The 26920-nt window shown below is 33.8% G+C and overlaps 1 protein-coding gene across 5 annotated transcripts in view; it reads right to left on the reverse strand.

Moving 5' to 3' along the window:
* Positions 1-26920, reverse strand: part of LOC126836337 (lysine-specific demethylase 9) — a 77207-nt gene that overhangs the window by 3840 nt on the left and 46447 nt on the right. For 4 of the 5 annotated variants that reach the window (XM_050569597.1, XM_050569577.1, XM_050569605.1 and 1 more), the window contains 3 exons: positions 5188-5989; positions 3520-4207; positions 49-714 (listed from right to left, as the gene is read on the reverse strand). In XM_050569597.1, the coding sequence (XP_050425554.1) occupies positions 49-714; positions 3520-4207; positions 5188-5975 (2142 nt within the window). In that variant the 5' untranslated portion in view covers positions 5976-5989. Of the gene's footprint in view, positions 1-48; positions 715-3519; positions 4208-5187; positions 5990-13505; positions 13757-26920 lie in introns of those variants that run through there. The other variant, XM_050569615.1, reaches the window with a different exon arrangement.

Genomic DNA, 26920 nt, shown 5'->3' on the forward strand with positions numbered 1-26920 from the left:
ATACTTATTCACCCATGAAGGTACATTATTAATACTTATGAACCGTACTTGTTTCCTCTCAGCCTTTGTCTTAATACGAGGGGCATTGCAGTTTGCCCTGTCCATGTAATAGTCTATCTTCTTCGGAAAAGGCGTTCCAGTACGTTCAGTCATATAATAATCTGTCTTTTTCAAAGGTGTAGTCGATGGTTCTTTTCGAATAGGTGTTGAGAACACCATGGCAGGAGTGGATGGTGCTTCCGCGATTTGTGGTTTGCTTGCGTCACGAGCTTCAATATTTTGTTTAAGTATTTCCAATACCCGTTTGTCCGCCTGTGCCGGACTGTGTTGTTGCAGCTGTTGTTTCTTTGACGAAGTGTACAAATTAAATTTATATTCTATCTGTCTGTCGATAGCAGCCCGCCATGCTTCGTCAGCAGACGACAGGCTGGTTGGAGGTTGGGGCTGAGTTGCTGGCAGTGGTGGTAGGGGTTGTTGGTAATTCTGCTGAGAATTAGTTTGCTGGTAGACCGGCGGTGTGGTGGTACGACATACATTGAAATCCGGTTTGAAATTGACTTTTGGAATATCGTGCCCGAAAGGATGAATTCGATCATCAGTTGAATCCGCCGACCGACAAACAGTCTTGACGGACAAGTCCAAGGGAGATTCACGTTTGGCCTCAAATCTCAAAGTGGACATTCGAGTACTGCTGTTTTCGCGAGTGACTTTTATCTGTAATAAATACAAATGTCTAATTTTAGTAAACAGAAAAATCATTTTTAGCGGCCACCCATGCCCTGTCCCCACCGCTGGTGTTCCTCACCTATAAAAACCCAACCAACACCCAAAACCAATCAACAACAAAACAACCAACAGCAAATGGCCGAAGTTACCGGAGCTTAGAAAAAAAACATCAATTTCTGCTATTGTGTAAACATTTTTAAAATTGTAAAAAGAAAAACATTTTGCACGCCACAATACATAATATATATATTTATAATAATGTTATATTTTATAATATGCGGCCATTAAGAGGGCGTCGCACCGCCCATTTTTAAGGAGTATAGGCAATTTTTTACAAAATCTTAATTTAAAAGTTAAACCGTGATGTGTAATTATTAGTTTAATAACTAGGACTCTATTTTGGTAGTTAATTTATTTTTTGGACTATCACAGCATCCTTGAAAGCGACTTAAAAATGTTTTTTTATCTCTACACGTTTAAGCAGAATGAAAATAACTCGTTTAATTTTGGTTTTAGAGTAAGAGCACCTATTATAAAATTAAAAGAGAACAATATTAAGGAGGGCAAGACGGTGCGTTTTTTTTTTCATTATTCCGAGTATAACGCTCAATACGTTAGTTTAGAAATAACGACTATTTTAACATTTTTAAATGGCTGTAACTTTTCAAAAAATGAATTTTTTTTTTAAAACGCACCATCGTCTTGCACTCCGAAATATTGTTCTCTTTTAATTTTATAATGGGTGCTTTTATTCTAAAACCAAAATTAAGCGAGTTATTTTCAGTTGGCGTAAACATGTTTTTACCACTGAAAATCACCGGTGCGACGCCCTCTTAAGGAACAACAAGAGAAAAGAAATTATTTTCTTTTTTGCATTTATCAAGGTAAAAACAAACTATAATTCTTAAGCAACCTCTAGGGCCTATACTCTTAAAAATTGTCAACACCGATTTTATTCGCTCATTGTGAGCAGTTGTTGACCTTGAATGACATAAACATTTTTTTTTTTTAATAATAGGTAGTCCTTGGACGACCTGTCAACCCTAAGCCAAAAAATATACCAAAATTTAAACATAATTTAATTTTTACTCTAAATCTTATAAATTCAAATATTTAAGATTAAACTGATGATGTTTATATAAAAACTAGCCATAATCAATAGCTATAATGGCTAGCATAATCAATGGCTAGCCTATTCAATGTTTGTTTCGAAATCATCTATATGATAAACTCAAGTTTAAAACCAGCCCATACGTGAAAAAAATTGTAATTGTTGGTTTCAAAAACATCCATAATAGAGGAAATTGGCAACAGAACCAACTATATCAAAATCATAAATCTATTTAACTCTTGTAATAATATTTTTATAAAATAAATCTTCGTACACAACACGTATACACTCCAAAGCTTTGATGATTTCATATTATTTTAAAACCATAGTCAAATCTTAACCTTATTTTCGTTTTTTGTTGTTTTTGAAAATTTCAAAAATTGCTCAAAGTCTGATTTTGAAAATGGACGCCTCATATTATGCTAAATTACTCACAGACACCTAAAATCGGCCGACCTGTAGACGGCGTTGGTGGCAATCGAGTTACGACGGAAATCAAATATCGAGATGACGTCACGAGTGTGATGTAACAATATTATATTATTTTTATGGATGGACAACGTTGAAAATAGATTCGAACTCGACGGCCGATTGTACGGACACGATATTTTTACTACGATAACACGTTAAATTCGTAATAACAGAATAAACGAAAATTTGATAAGCTGTAAACAACAACACTTTTACATTTCTTCTAAACAACTAAATTATTCATCTTCCTCGTCCGACGTTTAGCAATATTATAATTATTACGGACGCTAAGCTATATTATTTAAATGTTAAAAAGAAGCCACACATGTTACAACTTTTTCAAAGCATTCGCGGTAGACCTATATGGGCAAGTTTTTGGAAAACTTATTATTTTGTAAATTTATTGGAATGGTATCACAAAAACAATAGACAGTTTTAATGTAAACAAAAACATGGCGGCCTTCTTCTCGTTAGTTATATTCATAATTAATTATACCTATACACAACCAAAAATACTAATGTATAGATTCTTACAGATGTGTAGATGACACATGTTTATATTTTGCTACGTTTTTGTGAGATAAGTATCTTCCCCGTGTTAATTGTGTTATCAGTGTCCCCGGGACCTATAGTATCGATTATACTTTATTGATCGAGTATACTTTATTAGTAAACATTATTGTTTTATTTGACTATCACGTCGCTGGTCATTTATGTTGATTTTCTAAAGAAATCAGTTATTTGCTTTCCCAGAACTTACAACTTTCCCGAAAATTCAGATAGAAAATGTAGAATTTATTTAAATAATTTTAAGACAAGCTAATATTAGTTAAAAAATATATTTTTTCGTTTTTTTTAGCTAGTGTTAATAATTAAAAATAATCATGGATAAAACACATGTGAAAAAGACATATTTTAAGACTTTATCTATATTATGATATAGATCTATAATATAATATTATAATATATGATTTATACTATGAACAACACGTTAATATGATAAATATGCTTTCTTAGCCAAACAGATGAAAACGACCATTAATTAACTTTGAAAATATACCATTGAGTCAAGTGTTGCGACTTTAAAATCAAAAACTATTTTAATAAATATCTTATCTTAACGACTCCGGCTACAAATTTAAAACTTTTAACCTACCTACCTAACCTCGTCGCTTTGTAATAATTGACTGATAAGTCGCGAGATTACTGACCTGAGTTGTTATTTGGACTGGCAGTCTGACGGGGAGCGTTGTTTTTTGCAAGTTGAGCGGGTAATTCTGGATCTGCGCCGGTTGCTGCGGTGATGGTTGTTGTTGTTGCTGCTGCTGTTGTGGTTGGCGAGGAGTCAGATGAACGGCAGAGGTAGTTTGTTGGTGGTGGTGAGGTGATGCCGACGTGGAGGCCGGTTGATGGAATCCGTTTATGGCGGCGCCGTTGGGTTGAAACACCGGCGTCCGAGCGTCTTGCCGACCGAACACATTCCACCGATGATCGGTGGACGCGGACGTCGATGGCTGTTGAGGAGCGAACGGCCTGTGGTACTGTTGACCACCGCCGCCGTTGTTGCTACTGCTCGAGGAGCTATTGTTGCTGGTACTGCCGCCGTCGTAAGGCTTAATTTGGAACGGCCTGGACTCAAGGTAGGACGGCTGTACCGAGGCCGGTCGTTTGTCGTCGGCGGCCACCGTGCGGTGGTAGCGCAGAGGTTCGGGTTTTTGCACGATCACGCGGTTGGCTTCGGCCGGTTTGGCTTGAGCGATGGGCACGGCTCGAACTCCACTGCGGGGTTGCTCCAACTTGGGATCATACCTGATGGCCAAGTGCGACGATTGCGAACCACCAGTTATCGGCACCATACCAGCCGGCAATTCCGACTTGGGTCTTTCCAACGGATGGTACCTAAAAGAAAAATCGGTTCATTAGCGTAAGTCTTGTCTATTTAAAAAAAAAAACAAAAAGAAAATAACGTTATTTTTCACGATAAAAACGGCGTGAATGCCTTTTTTGGACTAAATCTAATTATCCCGCTTTAGAACTGTCCCTAAAAAACTCAAAACAAAGAAAAAATGTCAAACCTTACTGAGTGAAAGGGTTAACACTTCACTTAACGTAGGTACTCTATAGTGCTCAGGAAAATACTAAAATAAGTAAATATTAGGTAATTTTATACCTAATACATTAATATAAAGAATTAATACAAATATATTCAAAAAGAACTAAAACATTTATAATAATTTCTGAGAAAACGAGTGTCTTGGGCTAAACAAATCACAAACAAATTTAAAATCAACTAAATGTTCAAAATATTAAATGTTACAACAATTATTACGATAGTAATCGCGTTTTTAGTTTCATAAAAATGCAAGAAAAAAAAATTGTTTAAAAAGTAGCCATGCCGATTAATCCGTACGCGTTTGATTTAATACAATTTCTCAAAATGATAAAGACGTTATCTCAGCTCGACACGCTTACCGAATAGTATGCGATTGTAGTACACACAAACCGATAATTCTCGCAGCAGCTGTAACTATATACTGATAATATTACTACAACACAGTTTGATTTTGCGAAGCGTGCTGCGCACACACAAACAATAATCGTTCTCGTTATCTAGCCCGGTAGTGGTGAAGTGTTTACTACACCGTGCTGTGTGTTTGCTGGAATTTCATCGAAAAAATACGTACCTAATTGGTATTTGATTGATAACTTAACACAACCTAACAGTAAACCATTAAACTTTTATTAAGTTCTCCTAATAAAAATTAAAAACGCTCCGATTTAAAATAAAAATATTCAGATATAAATTCGTCAAAGACCGTCGCGATAATAATCTAAAAAACGTTTGGACAACTAAACATATGATAATGAAGAATAATTACTTGGGCGGTGTTTGTATTGGCTTGAACCTCAAATAATCCCTGTCTTGCAGGGCTTGGCTGTGCGACGACACCGTGTTCCTGTTTAAGTAATGGGAATGCGGCGTCGGCGGCGGCGTTTCTGGCACGGTGGGTGGTTGTACGCCGCCTTGCTGTTCCTTGGGCACGGTGAACGGCGATTGCGACGGTTTGGAAATCGTATACGGCGAAGGCACCGGTGCCGGCGGGTACGGCGATTGCTGCTGCGGTTTGCTGGGCGCATATTTATATGGCGATTGGTGATGTTGAGGCGGCGGCGGCGGCTGTTGTTGCTGTTGCTGCTGCGGAACAGGTTGCGGCGGCGTTACTTTGAACGACGATTGCGGTTGCTGCGCGGCCGGCGGTTTGATGTGCTGTTGTTGTTGTTGTTGTGGCTGTTGGTAAGGAGATTTGTAAGGAGACGGCGGACCGGTGGCCGATGCCGCCGCCGTGGACAGGAACAGTTGCTGCCGCTTTTGAAACACGGTCGACGGCGGCTGGAACTGCGACTGGAAAGCGGCCGGTTTCGGGTCGACCGCTGTACGCGGATAGTGGCCCGGCGACGAATACGGCTGGTAAGTGTACCGCATGTGCGGATGGTAACCGAAACGTTCGGCGGCCGCCGAGGACGGTTCGGAGTTCATCGCCGTCCTGCCGTTAGCGTCCGGATGGTGCGGGTGCATTTGGTGCGGTAACTCCAGCTGGCCGTCCGTCGGGATCCCTTGAAAGTACTTTCTAGTTTTTTCTAGCATGTTGCTATAACCGAAATCCATAATATTACTTCAGCCTAGGGTTAAAAGAAAAAAGAAAAATCAAATAAGTATGTTGCCAGAACTGAAATGAGCTAAGGAGGTATTGTAAATGTTAATATCAATAATAATTAACATTTTTAAAAAAATATTTTGAAATCAAATTTTTCTACGCTGTACGCGTATAATAGTTTTTGTTTTCAAAAAGTTTATAGGCAAACAATAATAGGTCAATTGATATATTTTAAAACTAGTCCGACCGTTTTGTAAAAAACAGTTTTATTATTTGTAGTTTTAAAAAAGTAATACGTTTTCTTAGTAAAATTGTTATTCTTTTTAAAATAGAAACCCACTTTTTTAAATTTCAACAAAAAAAGCAATAAAATACATAGATAAAATGTTGTATATCCAGTATAAATGCGCGAATTATCTAGTGGAAATTAGCCAATTGATCACCGTTAAAGACAATGGCGCAATGACATGGGTGGGTCAGGTGTTAATTAAAAAACATAATATATTGTGATAAAACTACGATATGGCTTTTATCTCCGAGTAGAAAAAGGTGGGCGAGCCTGTATGTAACGTTTTGAATAATGCGCCGAAAGTTACGAATCGATACGGCTCCGCGTAGCAATGACAATTGATATATTGTTAGGTCTGACGGTCGTACACGTTAAACTTAATTAGTGTACGTCAGTGACTCCTACTGTAATTGGTGGTAATGGCATTGATAATTCAGACAGTGCTGAAATAGGCAAATTACGAAGGACAATCAGAAGTGCACTGAACGAAGAACCACAGTAAAAAATCAATAATTAAAATATGTATCAAGCCTCCTGCCTCTATAAAATGATTTTATTAAGGAGCCTTTACACTAGCATTTATTAAGGCGCATTGTATAGGCAATATAAACATTTTAATCGTATATATTACCATACAAAAGAAGTATCTATTTTTATATTTCATATTTTTTGTGACTTTTATAACACATATAGGATCTATTTTTGTACAAAAACATAGGTTTCTATTTCGAACAGAACTTATCTAAAAATACTCCGATTTAAGTTTTGAACAAACATTTGCATTCTTCATAACATTATCAAGGCATCATCGTGACACTATTATAAAAAAAAACGCAATTTTTAACTTTTATTTTTGAACTTAAAATAATAAATTAACGAAAAGTAATTTTAAAATTATGCCTCGGTCGATGTCTTCCAAATGTTATGAAGAATTCAAATATTTGTTTAAAACCTAAAGCGGAATATTCTTAGGAACCGTTGTTTTCGACCAAAAATACGCAAGTGTGAAGGCCCTTAATACAAAAAACATTTACAATTTTCAATTTGTCAATTTTGTTTTAGAATTAATTAATAATAATATTTCTTTAAAATAAATGATAGAACAATAATTGTACAGAGCCAATACCGATGACGATTATATTAAATAGCTTTTTGGTCGAGTGTGTTCAATAAAACTGTGACAGCTCTAAATTAAAACTCCGTTCACATCAGAGCTATACAAAACCTTAATTATGTTTTTTTTTCAATACATTAATAAACATTTTTAACTTAAAAGAGTTTTGATTTGGAAACACCACCACACGAGTGTTGTGTTTGTTCAATACTCGTCGATAATAAAACTGATAACGACCATATTATGTGCACAGCTGTTATTAATGCTTTCGTTGTAGGACAACGTTTTAGCTGTTATACCAAGAATGTATTTTATGATTTAATAACAATAAATGATTTAACTATAACATCTATTTGTCTTTTGGCGGATATCAACTTTTAAATGCAGCGCAACATAATAATAATTACTATAATTATTATATCAACGTTAGTGAAGGGGGGGGGTATATGTACTATGCACAATAATTATAAGTTTGTTGAACTCTAGTGATACAATTAAAACGGATTGTGAGTCAATAATTAAATAAATACAAATCGACCTTGAACCATACACTACCGTGTTATCTTTACCCATTGTGCACACACCAATCATTATTTTTTGTTTTAATAGGGGCACACACACTGTTGCTGCGCACCACTTATTATTATTTTTTTTTTTTCATTGCATCGAAATGCAACCTAAACTGCGTGTTCCGTTTCTACACGTCTTAAATAGGAGATAAAATAAATAAAAAATAACGCTAAACCGTGTATGGGTCAGCGTCGCGCGTGGACAAAAGGGTAACGGCCTTGGTCGTGAGAACGACATGTTCGAACAAACTAAACAACTACATGAACTGGTAACTGTCGTTTCATAAAATATAAAACACTTTATTAGTACCTAATGCTATTATGCATGCCGAGACAACAGTTATAAAAATAATAATTGCCGGTTCGACTAGTGCATTAAAAAGAAACCGTTTTGATTAAACGCAAATAGATTCATTTTTTTCAATATAATATATTTACAGTCTTGCAATGCATCTAGTAGTAAATAGTATGATGCTTCTTACAAAATTTTTATAAAATTAAATAAATAAAAACAGAATTTGTCTTCAATATAAAGTGTTAATAAAGGTGGTGTTATTGATTATGTTTACACAATTAACCATTAAGCAGTAGTGAAACTACTCAAACAAAAAGATGAAAATTTGTCGAAGAATTCAAGACGACAATTATTATGACGTGTAGATTTTATTAATCGGATGAATGTCGTTTGTTATTACTTCTTAGTTACTAAACGGAGTAAAATAATGTTGACTGTAAATATAAACTACTAATATTACTTATTCTCGTAAGTATTATTACATCAGCGACTGTCAGAATTGAAAACAAATAATGTAATAATTGTTTTTCAAATAAAAAAACCAAAATGGTTTGCTGTTTCAAACTAAATTTGCAAAATCTTTTTTTTTTTTATTTTAAACATATTTTTAACAAGAATTATATTTTAAATAGGTCACATACGACACACCTAAAATTATTTTCGCTACTTCGGCAATGTTACTATTTGTTTTAACTCGCTAGATTTGTTTTTTTAGTATTTGAAATATAATTGCGATTTTGGTGAGCTTGTAAAAGTATTTCAAAACGTTAAAAATACATGTTTAGAACACTGTGCTGGTCGTACAAAGAAGGGGTAAAATAACATAACGAACTTGCGACGAACGGGTGATTTATAATACAAAAAAATCAATTAAGACCTGCAAAGTCTAAGTACGTGTTTTTCTTTAAAAAAAAATCAACCGACCTTGTTTTTTTTGGTTATAATATATATTTTTATGATAGATCATCTCATACCGTATCCGTATCGATTGAAATAACTAGCAAATGTATCTTCATAATACGTCTTCGATGGGCATAATTCGATTTTTAGCATGATTAAAACCTACTTACACCTACTCAGCATCGATACAAAACTGTGAAAATATTTGTTTTAAATAAAATAAAAATAATTCTTAAAACAATTATTAACCCATCACATATTGTTCGTTTGTTGACAAAATTAAAGACATTCAAGTGATTAAGATTAAACTTATCAATCAATCCAAATCGGCTGAAAATAATAAAGAAGTTACCTACTCCATACGCAACAAAAAGAGTTTACTTGAAAATAAAAACACGAAAAGACAGTCATAAACGTCCAGAACAGTCCCGCCGAAATAATATACTTCCTTTTTCGTAAAGAGTATAGACTATTACAAAAGTATAAAACTCGATAAGAAAATGACATGGTCTGAACGGTCTACACACGCGTTTAACGTCGTTTCCGCCAAGAAACGGGTTTCCAAACTTAAACTCTATCCCCTAACTTTTGAATTAGCCTTTAGGCTGCGACGTTAATTTGTCCGGTTCGAGCGGAAACAAACCGCTCATCATTTTTCAACGGTGTTGTGCTCCACACACAAACACTTCCTTCTTCCACAGCCATAACGTATTTACAACAACACCCGAAGTCTAGTGGAAAACTTTGTCACAGACGGGTCGCACAACATTGTATATGGGTCAACGACCGACGATTTGGCTTCCAACTCATTTACTCGACAGATAAGTAGGGAAAGGCGCGTGGCGACGCCTCCTGTGTGTTAATGCGACGTAGTAGTGTCATCATCAATCGTTTGTCGCTTTGCCAACGCCAAGTTGAGTGTTTTTATTTTTTTCGCGCAACGGATATTATATGTTTCATTCCAAATATGGACTGAGCGAGACCTCTAGCACGTCGCACTCTATCAAAGAGTATAACTGATACATAATAATAATAATGTACAAAACAAAATGAAACTCATCGCCAACGCCAACCCGCGAGTCAACAAAAATATAATTTAAACAACAACGTTGTGGGCCCTTATCGGCCACGACCGTTATCAACTTACTGCATCAACGCCGTGTAATAAACGCACTAGACTTTGTACAATATATTATGTAAGTCTGAAAGTGTACCAAGGTGATCAATTTCAATTAAGGCGATAATATTAAACAATTTTCTTTTGAAAAACATTTTTGTTTATGTCATTTAACAAAATACAAATAAAATTTTCGTATATTAATTTTTTTGTTTATTTTTTAGAGCCCTGCCTATTTTTCAAAACAAATTATAAGATATGTCATTCACAAACTATTTAAGTGAGCATTTTTTACTATAATCCGTGTCGTGTGTCAGGTAAGATTCTTCCAATAATATTCGATTCCATTATTTACTCGACACATTCGAATAACATCGAACGGTTTATTATTGCGTGTACTACCCACCGAATACCGAATGCAAATAGTGTGCGGGGCACAGCTCGGTTACAATATAAAGCCGGGACACAGTCGAGCCGGAAAGGGTGTGTCGATTTCCAAACGGGTAAATGCAAATCGAATTTTTACACAATTATCACAATTCACTATTTTGGCAGTGAACTCCATCCAACGGGCGCATGCGGTATGCCAAAAATAATACCGTTTTCCGGTCGTCGTACTGTACTGGCAATACATGTTGTACATTTTTTTTAATGTCATATTTAAAAGTATATATATATATACATATATATCACGTTTAATCCGCCCGTGGGGTCCTCGTTAAATATACAATATGCAACAAGAGTTATTATAAGAATATAATTCTCACATTATTTCGTATAGACTGTGCACCGAAAAATAAGCAAACGCTCTAAGGGGCACACGACCTCTCCAATCGAGGCATTTTTTTAAACAACTTTTAACTTCTTACCGTAATCATTCAAATGTGTCAAGTGTAAAAACAACGGCTGTAGACTTTTTTTAGCCAATAAAATTCTGGTCGGGTTCAGCGGTGCACAGGATAATAATAACCAAAGTTATTATCATATTATTATTATTATTACTATTCGTTTTTATATGCCGTCACTGAATCGAGTAACGGAGAAAAACGTTATGACACTTGACGAAGGAGACAAGACGGCAATGAGATATCATGCTAAGCGCAAGGTCACACAGTCAAGTCTTGCCAAAAGACGCGCGTACTCGAATCTCGTTATTGTACTTGTACTGTAAGAAAAAAGGAGTTGGCAATAACCCCGTTATTTGTTTCGAAAAGTCTGACTTGGTTAGGTTTTGAACCAAATTCTAAAAAAAACTCAATAGTTTTCTCGCTATATTAAACTAGGCTGAAACCAAAAAAAAAAACCCCAGTTTCTCATTGCAAAATTATTTTGTTATGGCTATTTGTATATATATATATATATATATATTACAAGTCGAGTTGTCGCTTAATTTCCTCACTCCTCCGATCTCAAACGTTAAATGCAATCACCAGCTGCACATCTAAACACGTGCAACCGTATCGCCATTTAACTGTAATGTTTATATCGATTTGTATGTCCGACCGACAAGTTTTTAACGGTAGTTGTTTTTTTTATACATCAGAAGACATTACTTTAATATACATATAATATTATATACTATCTCAAACGTGTTACGGTGGTTTTGTTTTCCAAAACAAACAGCGTTATTTTTTCATAAACTTTGGTGCGAATTTGAGAAGATATTTTATTATTTTTGAAACCGTTACGGGATCAACGTGAAATAGAGCCTTGTCACTGTGAATACAATAACAAAGAAAAAAAAACCTTCTTTTGATTTTCACCGGCGGCGGCAACGACAACGCCGATTTTACCGCTCTTTTTCTACAAACATAATACGATATAATATACTGAATGTAATATAGTATTAGTAGCGTCAAATCTACCGGAGTTGTCTGTCTCGAGTGAATTCCCTAGACACACGTTTTCGATTTACATCCATCTATTACACCGTACACACGACTACCTGCGGCGCTGTCAAGTCGTTGAACGTGTTCAAACAGAATACACTATTGACTATAGTATATGTCTATATAATGTCACTAATTATCATACAACGTGCATTTATACAAAACATACAACGCATTCGGAAAAACGGATTTTCGACCATTTATATTTGAGTTAACATGGAAAAAAAATACATAGGTACATATTTCTTATATTTCAGTATGTGGTGAAATTAAAACTGCAACACAGTAACGAAAATTCCCAACGCGATGAGTCATGTCATAAAAAACTGGAATGAAAAAAAAAATAATATAAAGAAACAATATTGTAAAACCACTCTTTGTGGCCGCGGTAATTCTAACAAGACATATTTTTATGGACAGTTCGATTCATTAGGAACACGCAGTTTTTTTTTTTTTAATTACTTTAGGTTTTGTTGTTTTCGATAATTTAAATAAAGATTTAAAATTCCACTCAACTTAAACCAAAGGACTGGTCTTACCGACGAACGCGCAACATTGCGATTACGGATTAAAAAACTTTCACTCTAGGTATATCGAGTAATGCAAATTGAAAGGCGATGGGATAGTTGGTTCCATTGTTTTTTTTTTATGAAAATGGTGTGATTTACAGTTTAAAGTAGACACGTGTAAAAGTAATTATTGCCACTTCAAAAGAACACGAGGTACGTCTTTTTGATAATTATTTCGAATAGGTTATATTATTCTCTTAAAATGAAAAGTACGGGGAAAAAGTTATGGTCATTTTTAAAAATTGACTTGCCAAAAGACTCAACGATAAATTTCGGCTTTTACCAAATTATAAAATTGTATTTCTATACAATTTATAAAATACTAATACAACAATTATTTTAGTATTCTGTACTAGTATATAGTATTATTTATACTTCGTTTTAACTTTCACTACTATAATACAATATTATCGAGTATAATATAGATTATATAGAAGAATCATTGTAAACCGATGAGCATGTTTTTCGTTATTCATTTTTGCCGCCACGGCTTCTTTATTGCCTTTTTAGCCTAAAAATGGAATACCATTCGATTTTAAGTACACAATAAAATGTACAGTTAAAATAAATAAATTAAGCCAAAATTTAACGGAAAATTAATTTGTCTTAAGTATTTATTTAGCTATTACTATTATACATTTATTGTACTATATCCTATTATCGTATTATATATTCTATATCGTGTTAAGTCTGGGGGTACTCCTTTCGGATTAGAACAGCGTCGTCTTTCGGTATTAACTTCAGTCAGTTGACGCCAAGCTGAGGAAAACCAACGATTGCGCGTGTCCGTTTTTCATACCTTAGACCGAAGTTCCGGGACGAGATTGCCGACCGAATATGACGTCGTGGCTCCATGCTGTTTCGAGCTGGCTCGACTCGGGCTTTTCGTTTTGTCACTTGCTTTTTACATAAACTGTGTACAACACAAAAACTGCGGCGGTAAAAAATAAAAGCAATCGAAAACAGCGAGTGAAACCGAAAAAAAAATTTCGCACCTAAGACACTGCGCGCGCTGAGACGACGACGACGACGGCACCACTCTCTCCGCGTTAACACCGCACCGAGAACTAGGCCATGGCCCACATCGCGAGCCTGGCGTTGCCGTCGGTGCGACCTTCGGTTACTGGTTTTGACCCCCGCGCAGCGCTGTAAACCGGTTTGCGTTCCGATGCCGCGAAAACGGCTTGCGATGACTTATGCCAACACCGGGAGGGGGGTGAAGGGTACGCGGAGGCGTACAAGACAATAACGTAACGCCGCTTAAGCGCCCAAGTGCACTTTTGCTTTCCGGTATTGACGACGACAGACTGTAATAGTGGCCACGAAAAATATTACTTCCGAAGCGAACACTTAGACGGTCGACGGCCAAGCCGGAGTGGGCATGGTGTGGCATCACAAAATACACAGAGCGAGAAAGGCGATTTTGAAATTTCGGTCACAAAGAGCTGCTGGTAAATTGTACAATTTACGTTCAAAAGTGTAATCGCAGAAGAGACACTTGTAATGTAAACAAAAAATGAGACTATCATCCTCTCTCATTGCGCACATAACCGAATATACACAATACTACTTTTAACAGTTCCTTCTTTACCCCAAGGGCACGTGGAACACGAGCCCAGGGCTCCTTGGCCCGATGGAGGCCCCTTATAGTACATACAATTTACACTTTTAAACTCTGCGTGTCCGAGGGTTCCTGCATAGCCTTAGACCGCCCTGAGTTCTAAGGCATTTGGTATAGGCAACTTTTTGCAAAAACTTAATTTAGAAATAAAATTATTTTGTATGTTTATTAGGAAATAGTATAGGGGCTCTTTCATTGGCAGTTTTTTATCACAGCGTTCATTAATAATGATTTTCTAAAAAAAACATTCAATGGCTTACTCAGTACAACTCTTTAAAAATTCTGATATGATAAGTATGTTCTTTTATTTATTGAAGACGGAAAATGTTATATTTTCAAAAATTTTAAAATTTAATAAAGATATTAAAATACTTTAGATCTTTAGATCTAGACGGTCTTTAGAAAATATAAACAATACCAATTAAACATTCTGATAATTATTTCGTTATTTTGTAACTACTAAAAATTAATAATAATAAAATATAGGGCACTATGACCTTTTTAACTAGTTAATTCGTGTTATCATTCGACGTGGTCAGAATTGCGCATGCTATAGTATTATTTGTTTACGTTAGTATCTATCATACTACATTAAAATAGATGTTATCGTAGTTCATGTTGAAAATTGTCGTTAATATTCTATATTGTAGTCTAGGCAATAATAATAATAAAAATAATAATAACAATGTCCAATTTTTTTATATCAATTATTAAAAAACTGATCAATTAAACCGAACGATTACGATTCAATAAGTTCGTACGCAACAATGTAGAACTAGCAGCAAAATATGTACATTTTTTAAATTATCCCGACATTAAAATAAACTACAACTACAATGTACAATGTCAGTTCCACCTTCACACGTCAATAAATATAATTTTATAATATTTAACATTTGTATAAATATACATGTCTCGTGCGTAATACTCGTGCTGATTACAAGTAACACGGTTAAATGACTGCCGTGTAATGTAATCGGCGAATCCGAGGTGTATAAATAATATTTAATATAGTGTTTACCCGGAATTTAGTGGTTAAAAAACGCATTATAAAAAATATATTGTGTTTTTATGTTGTTATATTGCTGTACGCACTAGACTAAAATATAATCATAACTGTTCGTCGTTACGGACCGCTCTGTAGTGCTATAATTAGGTCATTAAACGGTCGTAACAAAAAGAAATATCAATTACACATCTAACGAGCATTTAGGAAATTTAAACGCCACGTTTAGCTCAGTGTGAGCGATCTACGGCTAACCCGGACCCGTGAAAAATCAACAGCTACGTCAAAAATTGTTTTGTTAACGTTTAGCATACCTACGTCTAAATGTATATAATTGAAATTCAACATATTTCGGAGAGACAGTAATAATGCTGTAATGTGTTCCTCGAATAATACATTGTTTGAAAATTGTCCTAAAATTAAATTATACATAAAACCTAATAACAGTAAGATCATTTTAACATAATAGCACACCGTGTTGAGCTGACACGGTTTAAGTATTAAAAAATGCGTAGTTTGACGGAAAGGTTGCTAAAAAAAACTATAATTTTCATTTGACCTATTCGCACAAAACCATACGTTATACATTATGATTAGTAATTTGTAGATAATTAATTTTGTCGTGCCTCATCTATCCTCTTATGGATATTTATATTAATGTACCCAAGTACAAACAAAATATTATTATTTATTGATCAACGCCTAAACAGGTAATTTTTTATTCGGAAATACAACACATGTTTTAAATTATAACAGTATACACAAAAATAATAATAAAATATGTATAACAGTCGAAAATGAAACTAAGTTAAAAAAATAGAGCATTATACATCGTAAAAGCAAAAATTAAGTGTCTATACACAAGTTAAAAGTAGGAAGATGGGCGGTCAGGGGATACTAATTAGTAATTGGTGAGTTTTTTCGTACTATAATAATGTGGAACTATTAGTAGGTCTTTCAGGCTTGTCGAATAATTTAGTCATTAGACAACAACAATCGTGGTCACCAATTCGGCGTTTGTAATTGGTTCCTATTATAATATCCAGCATTCTTGACAAGGTAGCTCTAGTTTAGTTAGCTAGTTTAATTTCGGGCAATCCTCTGACATTTCTGATAGCGTAGCAGCTAAGTCATAGTACTCGATTATTCGAATCGTACACAATTACAGGGGCCAGTTCAGTTTATTAAGAAAGTTCACAGAGCATTATGTTTCACCCGAGTAAAAATAATACACAAAAAACAACCATTGAAACATTATTATTAATTAATTCCTCATTATTAAACACTCTGAATACAATTATATACAATGAAAAACTTTTAATTAGTGCTAGGTGGTCGTCTAGACATTATTGTTACGCTTGCGCAGGCTTCGTTACGCCGCCAATGTTTAATTTTAAGTAAAATATACTTCTACAATAAATCCGTACGACTAGAGATTGTGTTTAATATAAATAAACAAATCATATTTTTACCACAAAAAAAAGTCTTAATTAAAGTGAACACAAACTAGTACGTTAAAAGAAACAATCAGAACACTTAAATGATGAATATACATATTATAATTTACTTCCTACAACGTTTGAAGTATAACACACGATTGCATTCGATTTTGCTTGTTTAGCGATGTAAAACATTAAAAATATTATTAATTATCAATATGGGAGGAGTCCAAACACAAAGAAAACAAAATTGGCAATAAATAAAAACCATGTAAATTATTAAAACAAAAAAAAACATCATCGTGAATCGACATGAAACGTTATTTGTTAAAAAAAAACCATCCGAGATTATTTTAAAATAATGTTGGTCACAAAATATAAAAAAATATCTGTCGTTTAAGCTCGACTCTGTTGCTTATCTTCTGATTATAGTTTTTCGAATAAAACGCAGTGTTTAATCGTAAAGACCATCGTCTGCGGCTTGTCAATTATCTCACACTAAAGAGGTACAATACATAATAATATTCATATTGTTGTAAATGCACGTTTGCGTTTGTGAAAAGTAAACACACATCCAGCGGAATTATCATTTCGAAACGCGCGTAGGCCGTGAAAATAAAGTACTGTAGGTCGAGCGACAAAAACGATTTACATATTATTATGAGCACTCTGTGTATGAACAAACGACAAAACAAACAAACAAAAAAAAAAAAAAAAAAGCGCCCGCAACCCGCGCCGTTTTAACATTAAACAAAAACAAGACCGTTTGTAAAATGTTTTTTTGTTTTCGTTGCAATTTCTCCAAACGCATAGCCGCCACGCGCCGGAATTTTAATTACATAATTTTATCGTCGACATCATGGACACGCCGCCGGTCAACAAGATTCGGACGTTTAAGTTTAAGCGTTTTTCGTTCCCACGGGTTCGTTTAAATAATAATAAAAAACCGCCGCAACATCGATCCCCAACGCGGAGGAAAAACTAATTTTAGGGACGGGGGTTTTTTTTTTTTCTTTTTGATCTCTCGCCAAAATCATACAGCGAGTCGATTTTTTTTTAACATGCTTTTCTTTTCTTTTTTTTTTGTCCGAACACGCTCGTTTCGTTGCACGATGACACGCTACCAACACAAATATCAGTAGGCGAGTGTACACACGGGCGGAGCTTGAACTTGGCCGCGTTTGTATGAATTTGTTTTTTTGTTTCTAGCTAGTTGGTCGACCGTGAGCGCCTCACGCGGTGCAAACCAGTAATTTATATATATATATGTATACCCATTACGCTGGTATACGGCCGTAGCCAGTGAAGCAGTTTTTTCGGCGCAATTTTATTTTACAATTTCTTTTTTTAGTAGTTTATTTGTTGAGCGCTGCCGATCGCCGCAAACCATACGAGAAAACCACGATTACGGCACCGCACCCCGTAAGTATACTTTTCCTCGCCTCTAACAATGAGCTTCGGACGGAATAATATTGTTATACCAACGGTTTTACTTATTCGAGAGTCGACAATGTAATTGTTTTGGGTTACCCGGAATTTTACTCCCTGCCTTTGACTAAACCAGAGAGACGCAATTGAGAAAAAACGTAGTTACAATAAATTCAAATTAATTTGTCACACGTTTCGTAGTCCCGGGAATAATTTATGGAACTTAACTTCACTCAATATAGCTCGAGGTGCTACATACAACTTACCGTTGGGAATATTACCTGGGGCAAAGTTAAAATCGATTAAAGTCCTTCGGAAACAGACTCTCATCTCGTTTATTTTCTGCGGCAAATGTCTAGTGCAAGCAACTACCAACAGCACAAATGGCAACTTAAATTCTAATAACTTCAAATAAACTGGAGGTAATAACGAAAACGGTTTTATTTTCATAGAAATTTAATTGTTTTTAACCGTTATGGAAACAATATCAGAAAACGATTTTTATTGCTCAATACCAGGCTAGCCCTCCTAATTCTTAATTTTTAAATTGGCCCTTGAGCAGTCATAAGTTACTTGGTTAAGTTTAAGACATATTATGCTATGTAAGAGTATTATAATATTATTTCCTATACCTATTTTAAGAATATTTATTATTAAAATTAAATTTAAAATAAATTTGTTAATTAATTATTATATTTTATTCTTCTCCTAAAACATAATTTATAATATTTTAAACATATTATTAAACTTTTTGAAAACTTTAATGCTTGTTTACTGTATGGTATGGTAGTATAGTATAAAGCATCGATTTTTACCGAATAAACAAATCATCAGTAATAACAGCTATTAGATACAGAGAAATAATGTAGATGTAGTATGTATGCATACTGTCTATAATTTTGAAATTATCAAATATAGGCGAGTTCTACAACAGCCGAACTATTTTATGGTTTGTTTGAAAAACTTCTCTGTCAGACTCGCGACGCTTTTTTTATTTTTTATTTCTGTTAATTATTAGCAAAAAATAAAATATGTTTTAAACTAAATTGCACAAAAATAGAACCATTTACAGTTATAAATTTTCGCTTGATCATTGTACAATAAAATGTATGATTGTTGACTTTTTATAAAATACTTACCGCGTAGTTTGCTTATTAAAATTAAATACTTTGACAAGATTAAAACGTAGAAAATTACTTATTCGGTTTTGTCCGAATACTTGAATATACGATTGTCATGAAAAATATTGTAAAGGCGACTTTAGAGATCACAATTTGTTTTAACTGTTTAAACTTTAAATAGTAGTTACGGTTAAATAGTAATTACGCACGCACGTCTCACAAACACGTACTATATGTTTAAATAAATTAAAGTATTGTGTTTAAAAACATAATCATTTTCCACCTCTGCCCAAGGTCGCGGTCATAGTACTCTGGACCGTTGTTACCCACGTTTTGCTGTTGAAATAATATTAAAAAAATGGAAGTCTAAACAACATGTATTCGTACTAAGCTTTAGAAAAGTGATTTCATTTAAAATACCTCAATCTCCGTTGACATACTATAAGAGACCAGCAAAATCGCATAACATAAAAGAAATATTATACAAATACATACGTCGTATACCTAGTAGCAATTTATTAGAAAGACAATTCAAACAATATTGTTATTCATACGATCGCCTTACGTTACAAACATTGAGCATATTATCTATACTATTATGTAAGAGAAATTTTAACATTCTACACACTAAAGCGAACACAAGACGGGAGACGCCAAAATGCTAATACAAATATAAACACATTTTTTTTACAAAATTACAAAATATTTCAAATTCCACGCTTAAACCGGACCGAAAGTTTTTCGACAAGCAATTATTATTAACGTTGAGTTTTCTACAGTATAAATACTACATATTATATATTATTATAATGGCATGGGGTACCGGAAATGTTGAAAATTATATGTAAAGCAATGGTAATAATGTATCGCCGACAAATACACGAGTAATGTTAATATATTATTGTAGATTATTATCATATCGGGAAACGTCGCATTGTGCTCACACAGGCCTAACCGACGGCGAGGAATACACAAAAACGGATTTTTCTCGTACGTGATGATTTCCAAGTGCATTGTGTACGTGCATTCGACGCAACTGTCAACCTAACCGAGTCGTACACCGAAAGGTCGAAAACACACCGGACAGCCAGAATAGTGTGCTGTGTGTGGAACGATGAGGTGTATACAACAATAACGCGGGTTTCGTTATTATCTTTATTTTTTTTTTTTGTCACTATAACGCTAGTACAGTTTCTCTGTAATATATGTTCCTCCACCACAATGCACACACTTCTCACGGACTCAAAAAAAACACACATACTCGATATTATACTATAGTGTAGTGTATACGTTCGGTATTAGTTCGGGGTCAATACTTTATGAGCGGGCGAATAAAAATGTAAACAACATTTTATATTTACAAAAAAAAAAAAATATATCATACGACACATGTGGCAATAGTTTTTCTCGTACATAATCTTGGGTAAACAATTAATAAAATATGCACACACACACAATAAAAGTAGGCCCACATGATCGTAAAAACCAGCCGATTGTAAAATCAACAAGTAAAAATGTTAAAACTTTCAACGCGAGACTGTTTAATTATTTGTTAAATTTTAAAAACTGTGACGAAGTGCCAAACAACTAAATTACATTTGACAATACGAAATCTGCTATCGTAGTTAAAGTGTAAGCCAATTAAAAAAAAAAAAATAACTGACAGTTCGACGGATCGAATTCGAAATCCCATAGATTACGTTGTATTGTATACATTTACGTTAAGTTAATTACGTTTACAAAAAATACAAACAAACAAAAACGATATAATACCGAAATTTAAATAAAAGACAATTTTCCCAACTGTTTTTTCATTTGTCTTTCGTGGAAACAATCAACGTTTTAATTGCAACCGCCGTCGACCGTAATTAAAATATTCGGACCCATTTTATACTAGACTGTACTTAACAACGCTCGCCGTAGAGGGTAAACGTTTCGTAAACAACCGGGTAAAATAACACTTCAATGGTTATTTGCTTCTTTTAGACCAAAATATAAGTGCAGTTATTGCCAAAACGAATATTACGTAACCACAAATTAGAATTTCCTCAACTGTCAATTTTGAAAAATAACGCAATTATTTTCAGTGGCGAGAATCAAAAGAATTTGTAACTTTACAGGATAGCAAAATTAAAATTATATTCATTGGCAAAAAAATGACGATTTTACCCTTTTGGTTTTCATCATTTTAATTATACACAAATCAACGGGTTCATTTTTTTTTTTTAATACGATAGATATTATAGTATTTTAGCCCAAGAGGCTAAACGACGGCAATAGTTTTTTTTGGAAAGCGACCAACTAGTCTGATTATGCGTACAATGTACACAATACACATGCACTGGCCACAGTACGGATTTGGATGATATGTAAGCACAATTATTCAAAAATGTTCTCGCGCGGTAGGTGCGCTTTTTATTTTTACCCACAAGGAAAAAGTGATGTATATCGATCAATTTTTCATAAAAATTCTCAACTCGTAAGAAAATATCCCCACTTCTTCGTAGGAACTATAATGATTTTAGTGCACACATTTGGAGATTCCGTGTTTAAGGTGACCAATATGATGACAAAACCGTAAAAATTAGTTTTGCCGAGCCGCGAGTACCTAAACGGAATTTAGCTACGAGTCGCCTCCGTTTCCGGTATTATCATTAATTTATTCTCGGTGATAAAATATAAGAACGGCGATAAACCGAATTTCTGGTTGTTGTTGTTGTTTCCTGTTTCGGTGGCATTACTCATTAGTATTCAGTTCAGTTATGACGCGTGGACAACGAAACGTTATCCGACCACATATTATCTTCGTTTGACTAAACCCATACCGATGACGCTACCTACTGTTTTATATACATTTATACGATTATTGTATAAGATACTGCAAATCTTAATTGTGTATATATTAAATACTCTTACTGAAACGGTACTGACTGACATGTGTGGTATAACGTTATACCGAGGATTGTGCACGTCTGTATGCGTGTGTGTTGAGCGTTTCATTATTATATTTTATACTTGTACTTACACCGACTTTTTACACGCGACCCGACGGCTGTATAGTATTGCGTGGTCACGGTCGAGTTGTAACGGGCGACCGCGGTTGCCGGAGAGAACACATCAACCGGTTTTCTTGGGGCGTCGTCGTCTCGGTGTGCAGAAAAAAAAAAAAAATGTTCTTAGTCGTTTCCGTTTGCACGCCAAAGCCGAAACCCATTTGGTGTTTTACCGCGCATTTGTTGTGTTATTAAACGTTAGATTATTACAAGATGTATACATAAAAAACCGAGAAGATTCTTGTGAAAACCCGTTTTAAAATTACTACTTATCACATTTATGTTATATAATATGTAGGTACATACATTCATGAACGGCGAAATAATATTTGTTTTTAAAATGTTACCAAAAAGGTTTTTCTAAATTATGTTTTCTACAATGATTGAAAAATATTATTATAAAAAAATAAGCAAAATTATGTTTACAATATATCGTTAAAACAAAAAAAAATATTATCATTATATTTAAAATATAAATAAAATATTGGAAATATTTTCATAACACATAAACCACATTTTAAAAATAATATTTGTGAAACATCTTCATCTTCTAAACCAAAACATGATTTTTAAATATTTAAGAAATACATGAACAAACTGTTGAAAACTTAATATTTTCAGAAGTCACGCCACTTTTCCGGTACATTAAATAAGACTTTGGATAGTTTAAGGTAATAGGTTTTGGAGGGTATACGACAACTTTTTTTTGGGGATTTCATGCAAGTGATTTAACAATAACAACAAACATATAACACGACAATATAGTTTATTTAAAACAAATGGAAATGTATATTAAAGGAAACAGCGGTGTGTTGTGTGCTCTATGTAAATATTTTTTGTACTCGAACACGGGGCCGGAGGGTTGCATAAAATATATATAGCTAACGATTAGTGCTAGAGGCAAGCATCCCCGGGGAAACATACAAATTTAAACGACGGCTCACTCGAGAGTTCATGATTGCGTTTTCCTTTTAGTAACGCACGCGGGCAACTTGATGCCGAGTATGTTTGAGTTGAATATTGCAAATTGCGTTGTGGACAAATCATAAGGAAAGACAAATTGTATTACAACAAGCAGTACTTTGTAAAACAAAAAGAAGATTGAAGATTATCGAGAGCCGAGCTAGTTTTGAGGTGTAAAATGTATAAACGCAAAATATAGAACAAATATAGCTAGAAATGATAAAGTTAATAATTAAAGTGCAATACGATAAAAAAAAAATCAACATACGATCATCGTGTACCTACGATATGATACGTCTTGACAACAATGGGATTTCTATAGTATGCATGTTCATTATTACACTGAATAAAATAATTACTATGCAAATTAATAAGTAATTATCCCCTCTCCGGGTTCTTTTGTTTTTAATTTAGGTCATTTAACTCCCAAGTTGCTTTCGGATTTAACAGTTCATACGTTCATGCATTTAAATTTAACGTTACGCATAGTATCTACCCATGTCTTACACATCACTAAAGCGATTAAAATCATGGACGTTGTTATTGAACTAAGCTTAGTTACCAATATATTGTTTCGCTACGAGCAGTGATGGTTCATACGTACAGCAAAATTAAGAGAACACACTATTCTTATTCAACAAGACGTTTTACTATATATAAGTATGATATTTTATTGAACAAAATGCATTTGAAGTAAGATTTTAAAAAATTACTACAAAAACAATTCGTTTTATAATTGAAAATAATTCATATTTTTTTAATAACATAATATGGACTAATAAATCAAGTATTTGGGTATACAATAGTTTTGCTAATTAATTTAAAGATAAAAAGTATTTTACTTGACGTACCGTTCGTAGCTACCATACTGAAAAATTATCACTCGCCGTCTACCGATGAAAATAATTTTTTTCGGTATCAATTTAATATTTTTTGGTGATTTATTGTATTTATTGATTTATTTAATGTACACACGGAAATTATTGCAAGTATCATTAAATTATAAGTACATTATAAGCTGTAAATTTGCCGTTAATCGCATTACAGTATGTAACAAAGAAACATTAGAATTTGGTTTCTCATACCGGTTGACGCGACGAGACGGAATTGATAAAATAGTTTTCTGTTGTATGCAAAGTTTTCGATATATCATTGAAAAACATACATAATCACAAAAGTTTGTCATGTCAGCTGGTACGCTAGGTTGCGCGCGGGCTGTAGGACAATGACATGTCTATAGTTAATAAATCATCTAAATTCTATAACATACGAGTATTATATTTTCTCAGAACGTTAAATATATGTATATATATATTTTTTTTTTTTTTAAGAAAACCTTCACACTAAAAAGAAAACTATTCGAATAAAAGAACTATAACAAAATGGAGATAATAACATTTAAAAACGTCTACGTTGAAAATTTGACTAAAACTGTATATTGTGCTCTTTCCGGTAACGAGGAAGAAGGTAAATAAAATTTTTCTGTGTTAAAGGGTATCGACCAAATCCCAAAACTAGATGATAACCCGTGTTCTATGAAACGCTATAAAATTATAAAAATTCAAACATAAACGTGCGCACAAAACCACGCCGCGCCGTCCGTAGTCCGTACAGTGACCGAATAGTTATTATACGACCCATTACATAACAAGGTAATTAATACCGAAATCATGAATAATTCTCAACTGTCTACACAGTACACGTCGCAAGCTGTTGGTGGAAGTTATCAATTGGAAGAGCAAGAATACATTGTTTACAAAAAGAGCATTGTACCCGATTATCATCATTAGCGAAGGCTTTTTCGACAAATCGTTTATTATATATAATATTATACCTTCAAAGGTTTGCACAGTAGTTTTTGTATTATTTTGTCAATAAAATACAAAATATTAATAACGAACAGAAGTCAAAACTCTAGTTTATAACTTCCGGCACAGACGATGCAATCGTTGCATTGTAATGAACGACTTTGAAGAACGCCGCTCGGATTATGCCAAAAGGCATAATCGTAAAAAATCGTAATATAGCCTATTAATAGTATTTCAGGCATATTTTATGTTATGAGAAAATTGCACGTTGCACGTACCTATGCGAACAACATTCGCCAAAGCCACGTGTTATCTATATTAATAATAATCGGCTATTGCTTCATTATACGCCACAATATAACAGGTTTGTAAAGATGTGTTTCATTTCACACGTCCTTAACGGCGCTACTAAATCGTATGAAATGGACTTATTTCAACGACCTAATGAGTCAGTCCTGCGCAGCTAGTGTAACACGAACCACGTAAGCAGCTATGTTGAATATATGGTAGGCACAAAAAAACATTATAATAATGTATTATGTAGAAATTATGCACCTTGGCTCGTATAAGGGCCAATTTCAGACCTAGCATTAATGATAATCGTTATTACATTAAAATTATATTGTCGATTAAACTCCAAAATCGTTTTAATTTCATAGTGAATTATGAATTTTCTAAAAATAAAATATTAATAATAAGTGCTAAAGGTAATTTTTTTATTGAAAAATTTGGAGTTTTTATTTGATTTTATGACGAGGTCAAATGTACAACTATTGTGCACATTAAAATAGTTTTTTAGACGAAATTGGAATTGGTCCTATGCCTCTTCTATTAGACCCAAGGTTAGGATATAACTTTAGTCACGTTTTGTTACACTCAATTTTTTTGGTACGGATGCAAATACATACTTACAACAAAACATAGAAAACATTTCTTTTTTTTTATATAGTAAAATTAAGTTACAATCGTATTGTTTTAATATGATTGTAGAATTGTTATCTTCTCTCGTATTTAAAATAGATTTAGTTACCGACTCTGGTCATTATCATAATATTGCATAGGTTATACTGTTGTAAAATATAACATTATGTATTGAATAATTGCTGTGTAATTTTATCGTATACATTTAAAGTCAATAACAAAAGAAAAAAATCTCGCATCTTTTACCTATTTATTTCAAGTAAATTAAGTGAAAATAAAAAAAAACACGATTTTATATAAACGTTTGGATTTAACGTTATTTTTACAGACAATTACGCATAGGGTATACCAATAATATAAGAACGGCTATTGGCTACTGTCTAAACGCTATAATTAAAAATGTCAATTGTTAATAATTAAATTGTTGTCTTTTTTTTTTTATGTCCAAGCCATTAAACATTACGACGCGCGGTATGTACGACAGGTATATTATTGTATTACTTGTATGTATGTATGTATACACACACTAACGAAACAAGCGCGTTGGTAACGTGAACCCTTTTGTGGGGGTTAAGGACACTTACAAACGAGCGAAACAATATACTTACATACATATAATACGTATATATATATATTTGGTATTATAAATTATTATTATTAGTTAGTACGTAGTTGCCTATATAATATATAACACAGAACACTGAACCAGCAGGATATATTATACATACCACATAAAAAAAAACCCTCCGATACTGTTATTATATTATATAATATTATGATGTTATTAAATCATCGGTGATCCTACATTATCATGTGATAGTCTACTATAAATGTAAATGAGAAACATAATTACA

Source organism: Adelges cooleyi, unplaced genomic scaffold (assembly GCF_023614345.1).
Source record: "Adelges cooleyi isolate 19-005CV unplaced genomic scaffold, UGA_ACOO_1.1 ACOO_flye_CR_arks_rails_tigmint_CR_PRNA_1, whole genome shotgun sequence".
Lineage (NCBI taxonomy): Eukaryota > Metazoa > Arthropoda > Insecta > Hemiptera > Adelgidae > Adelges > Adelges cooleyi.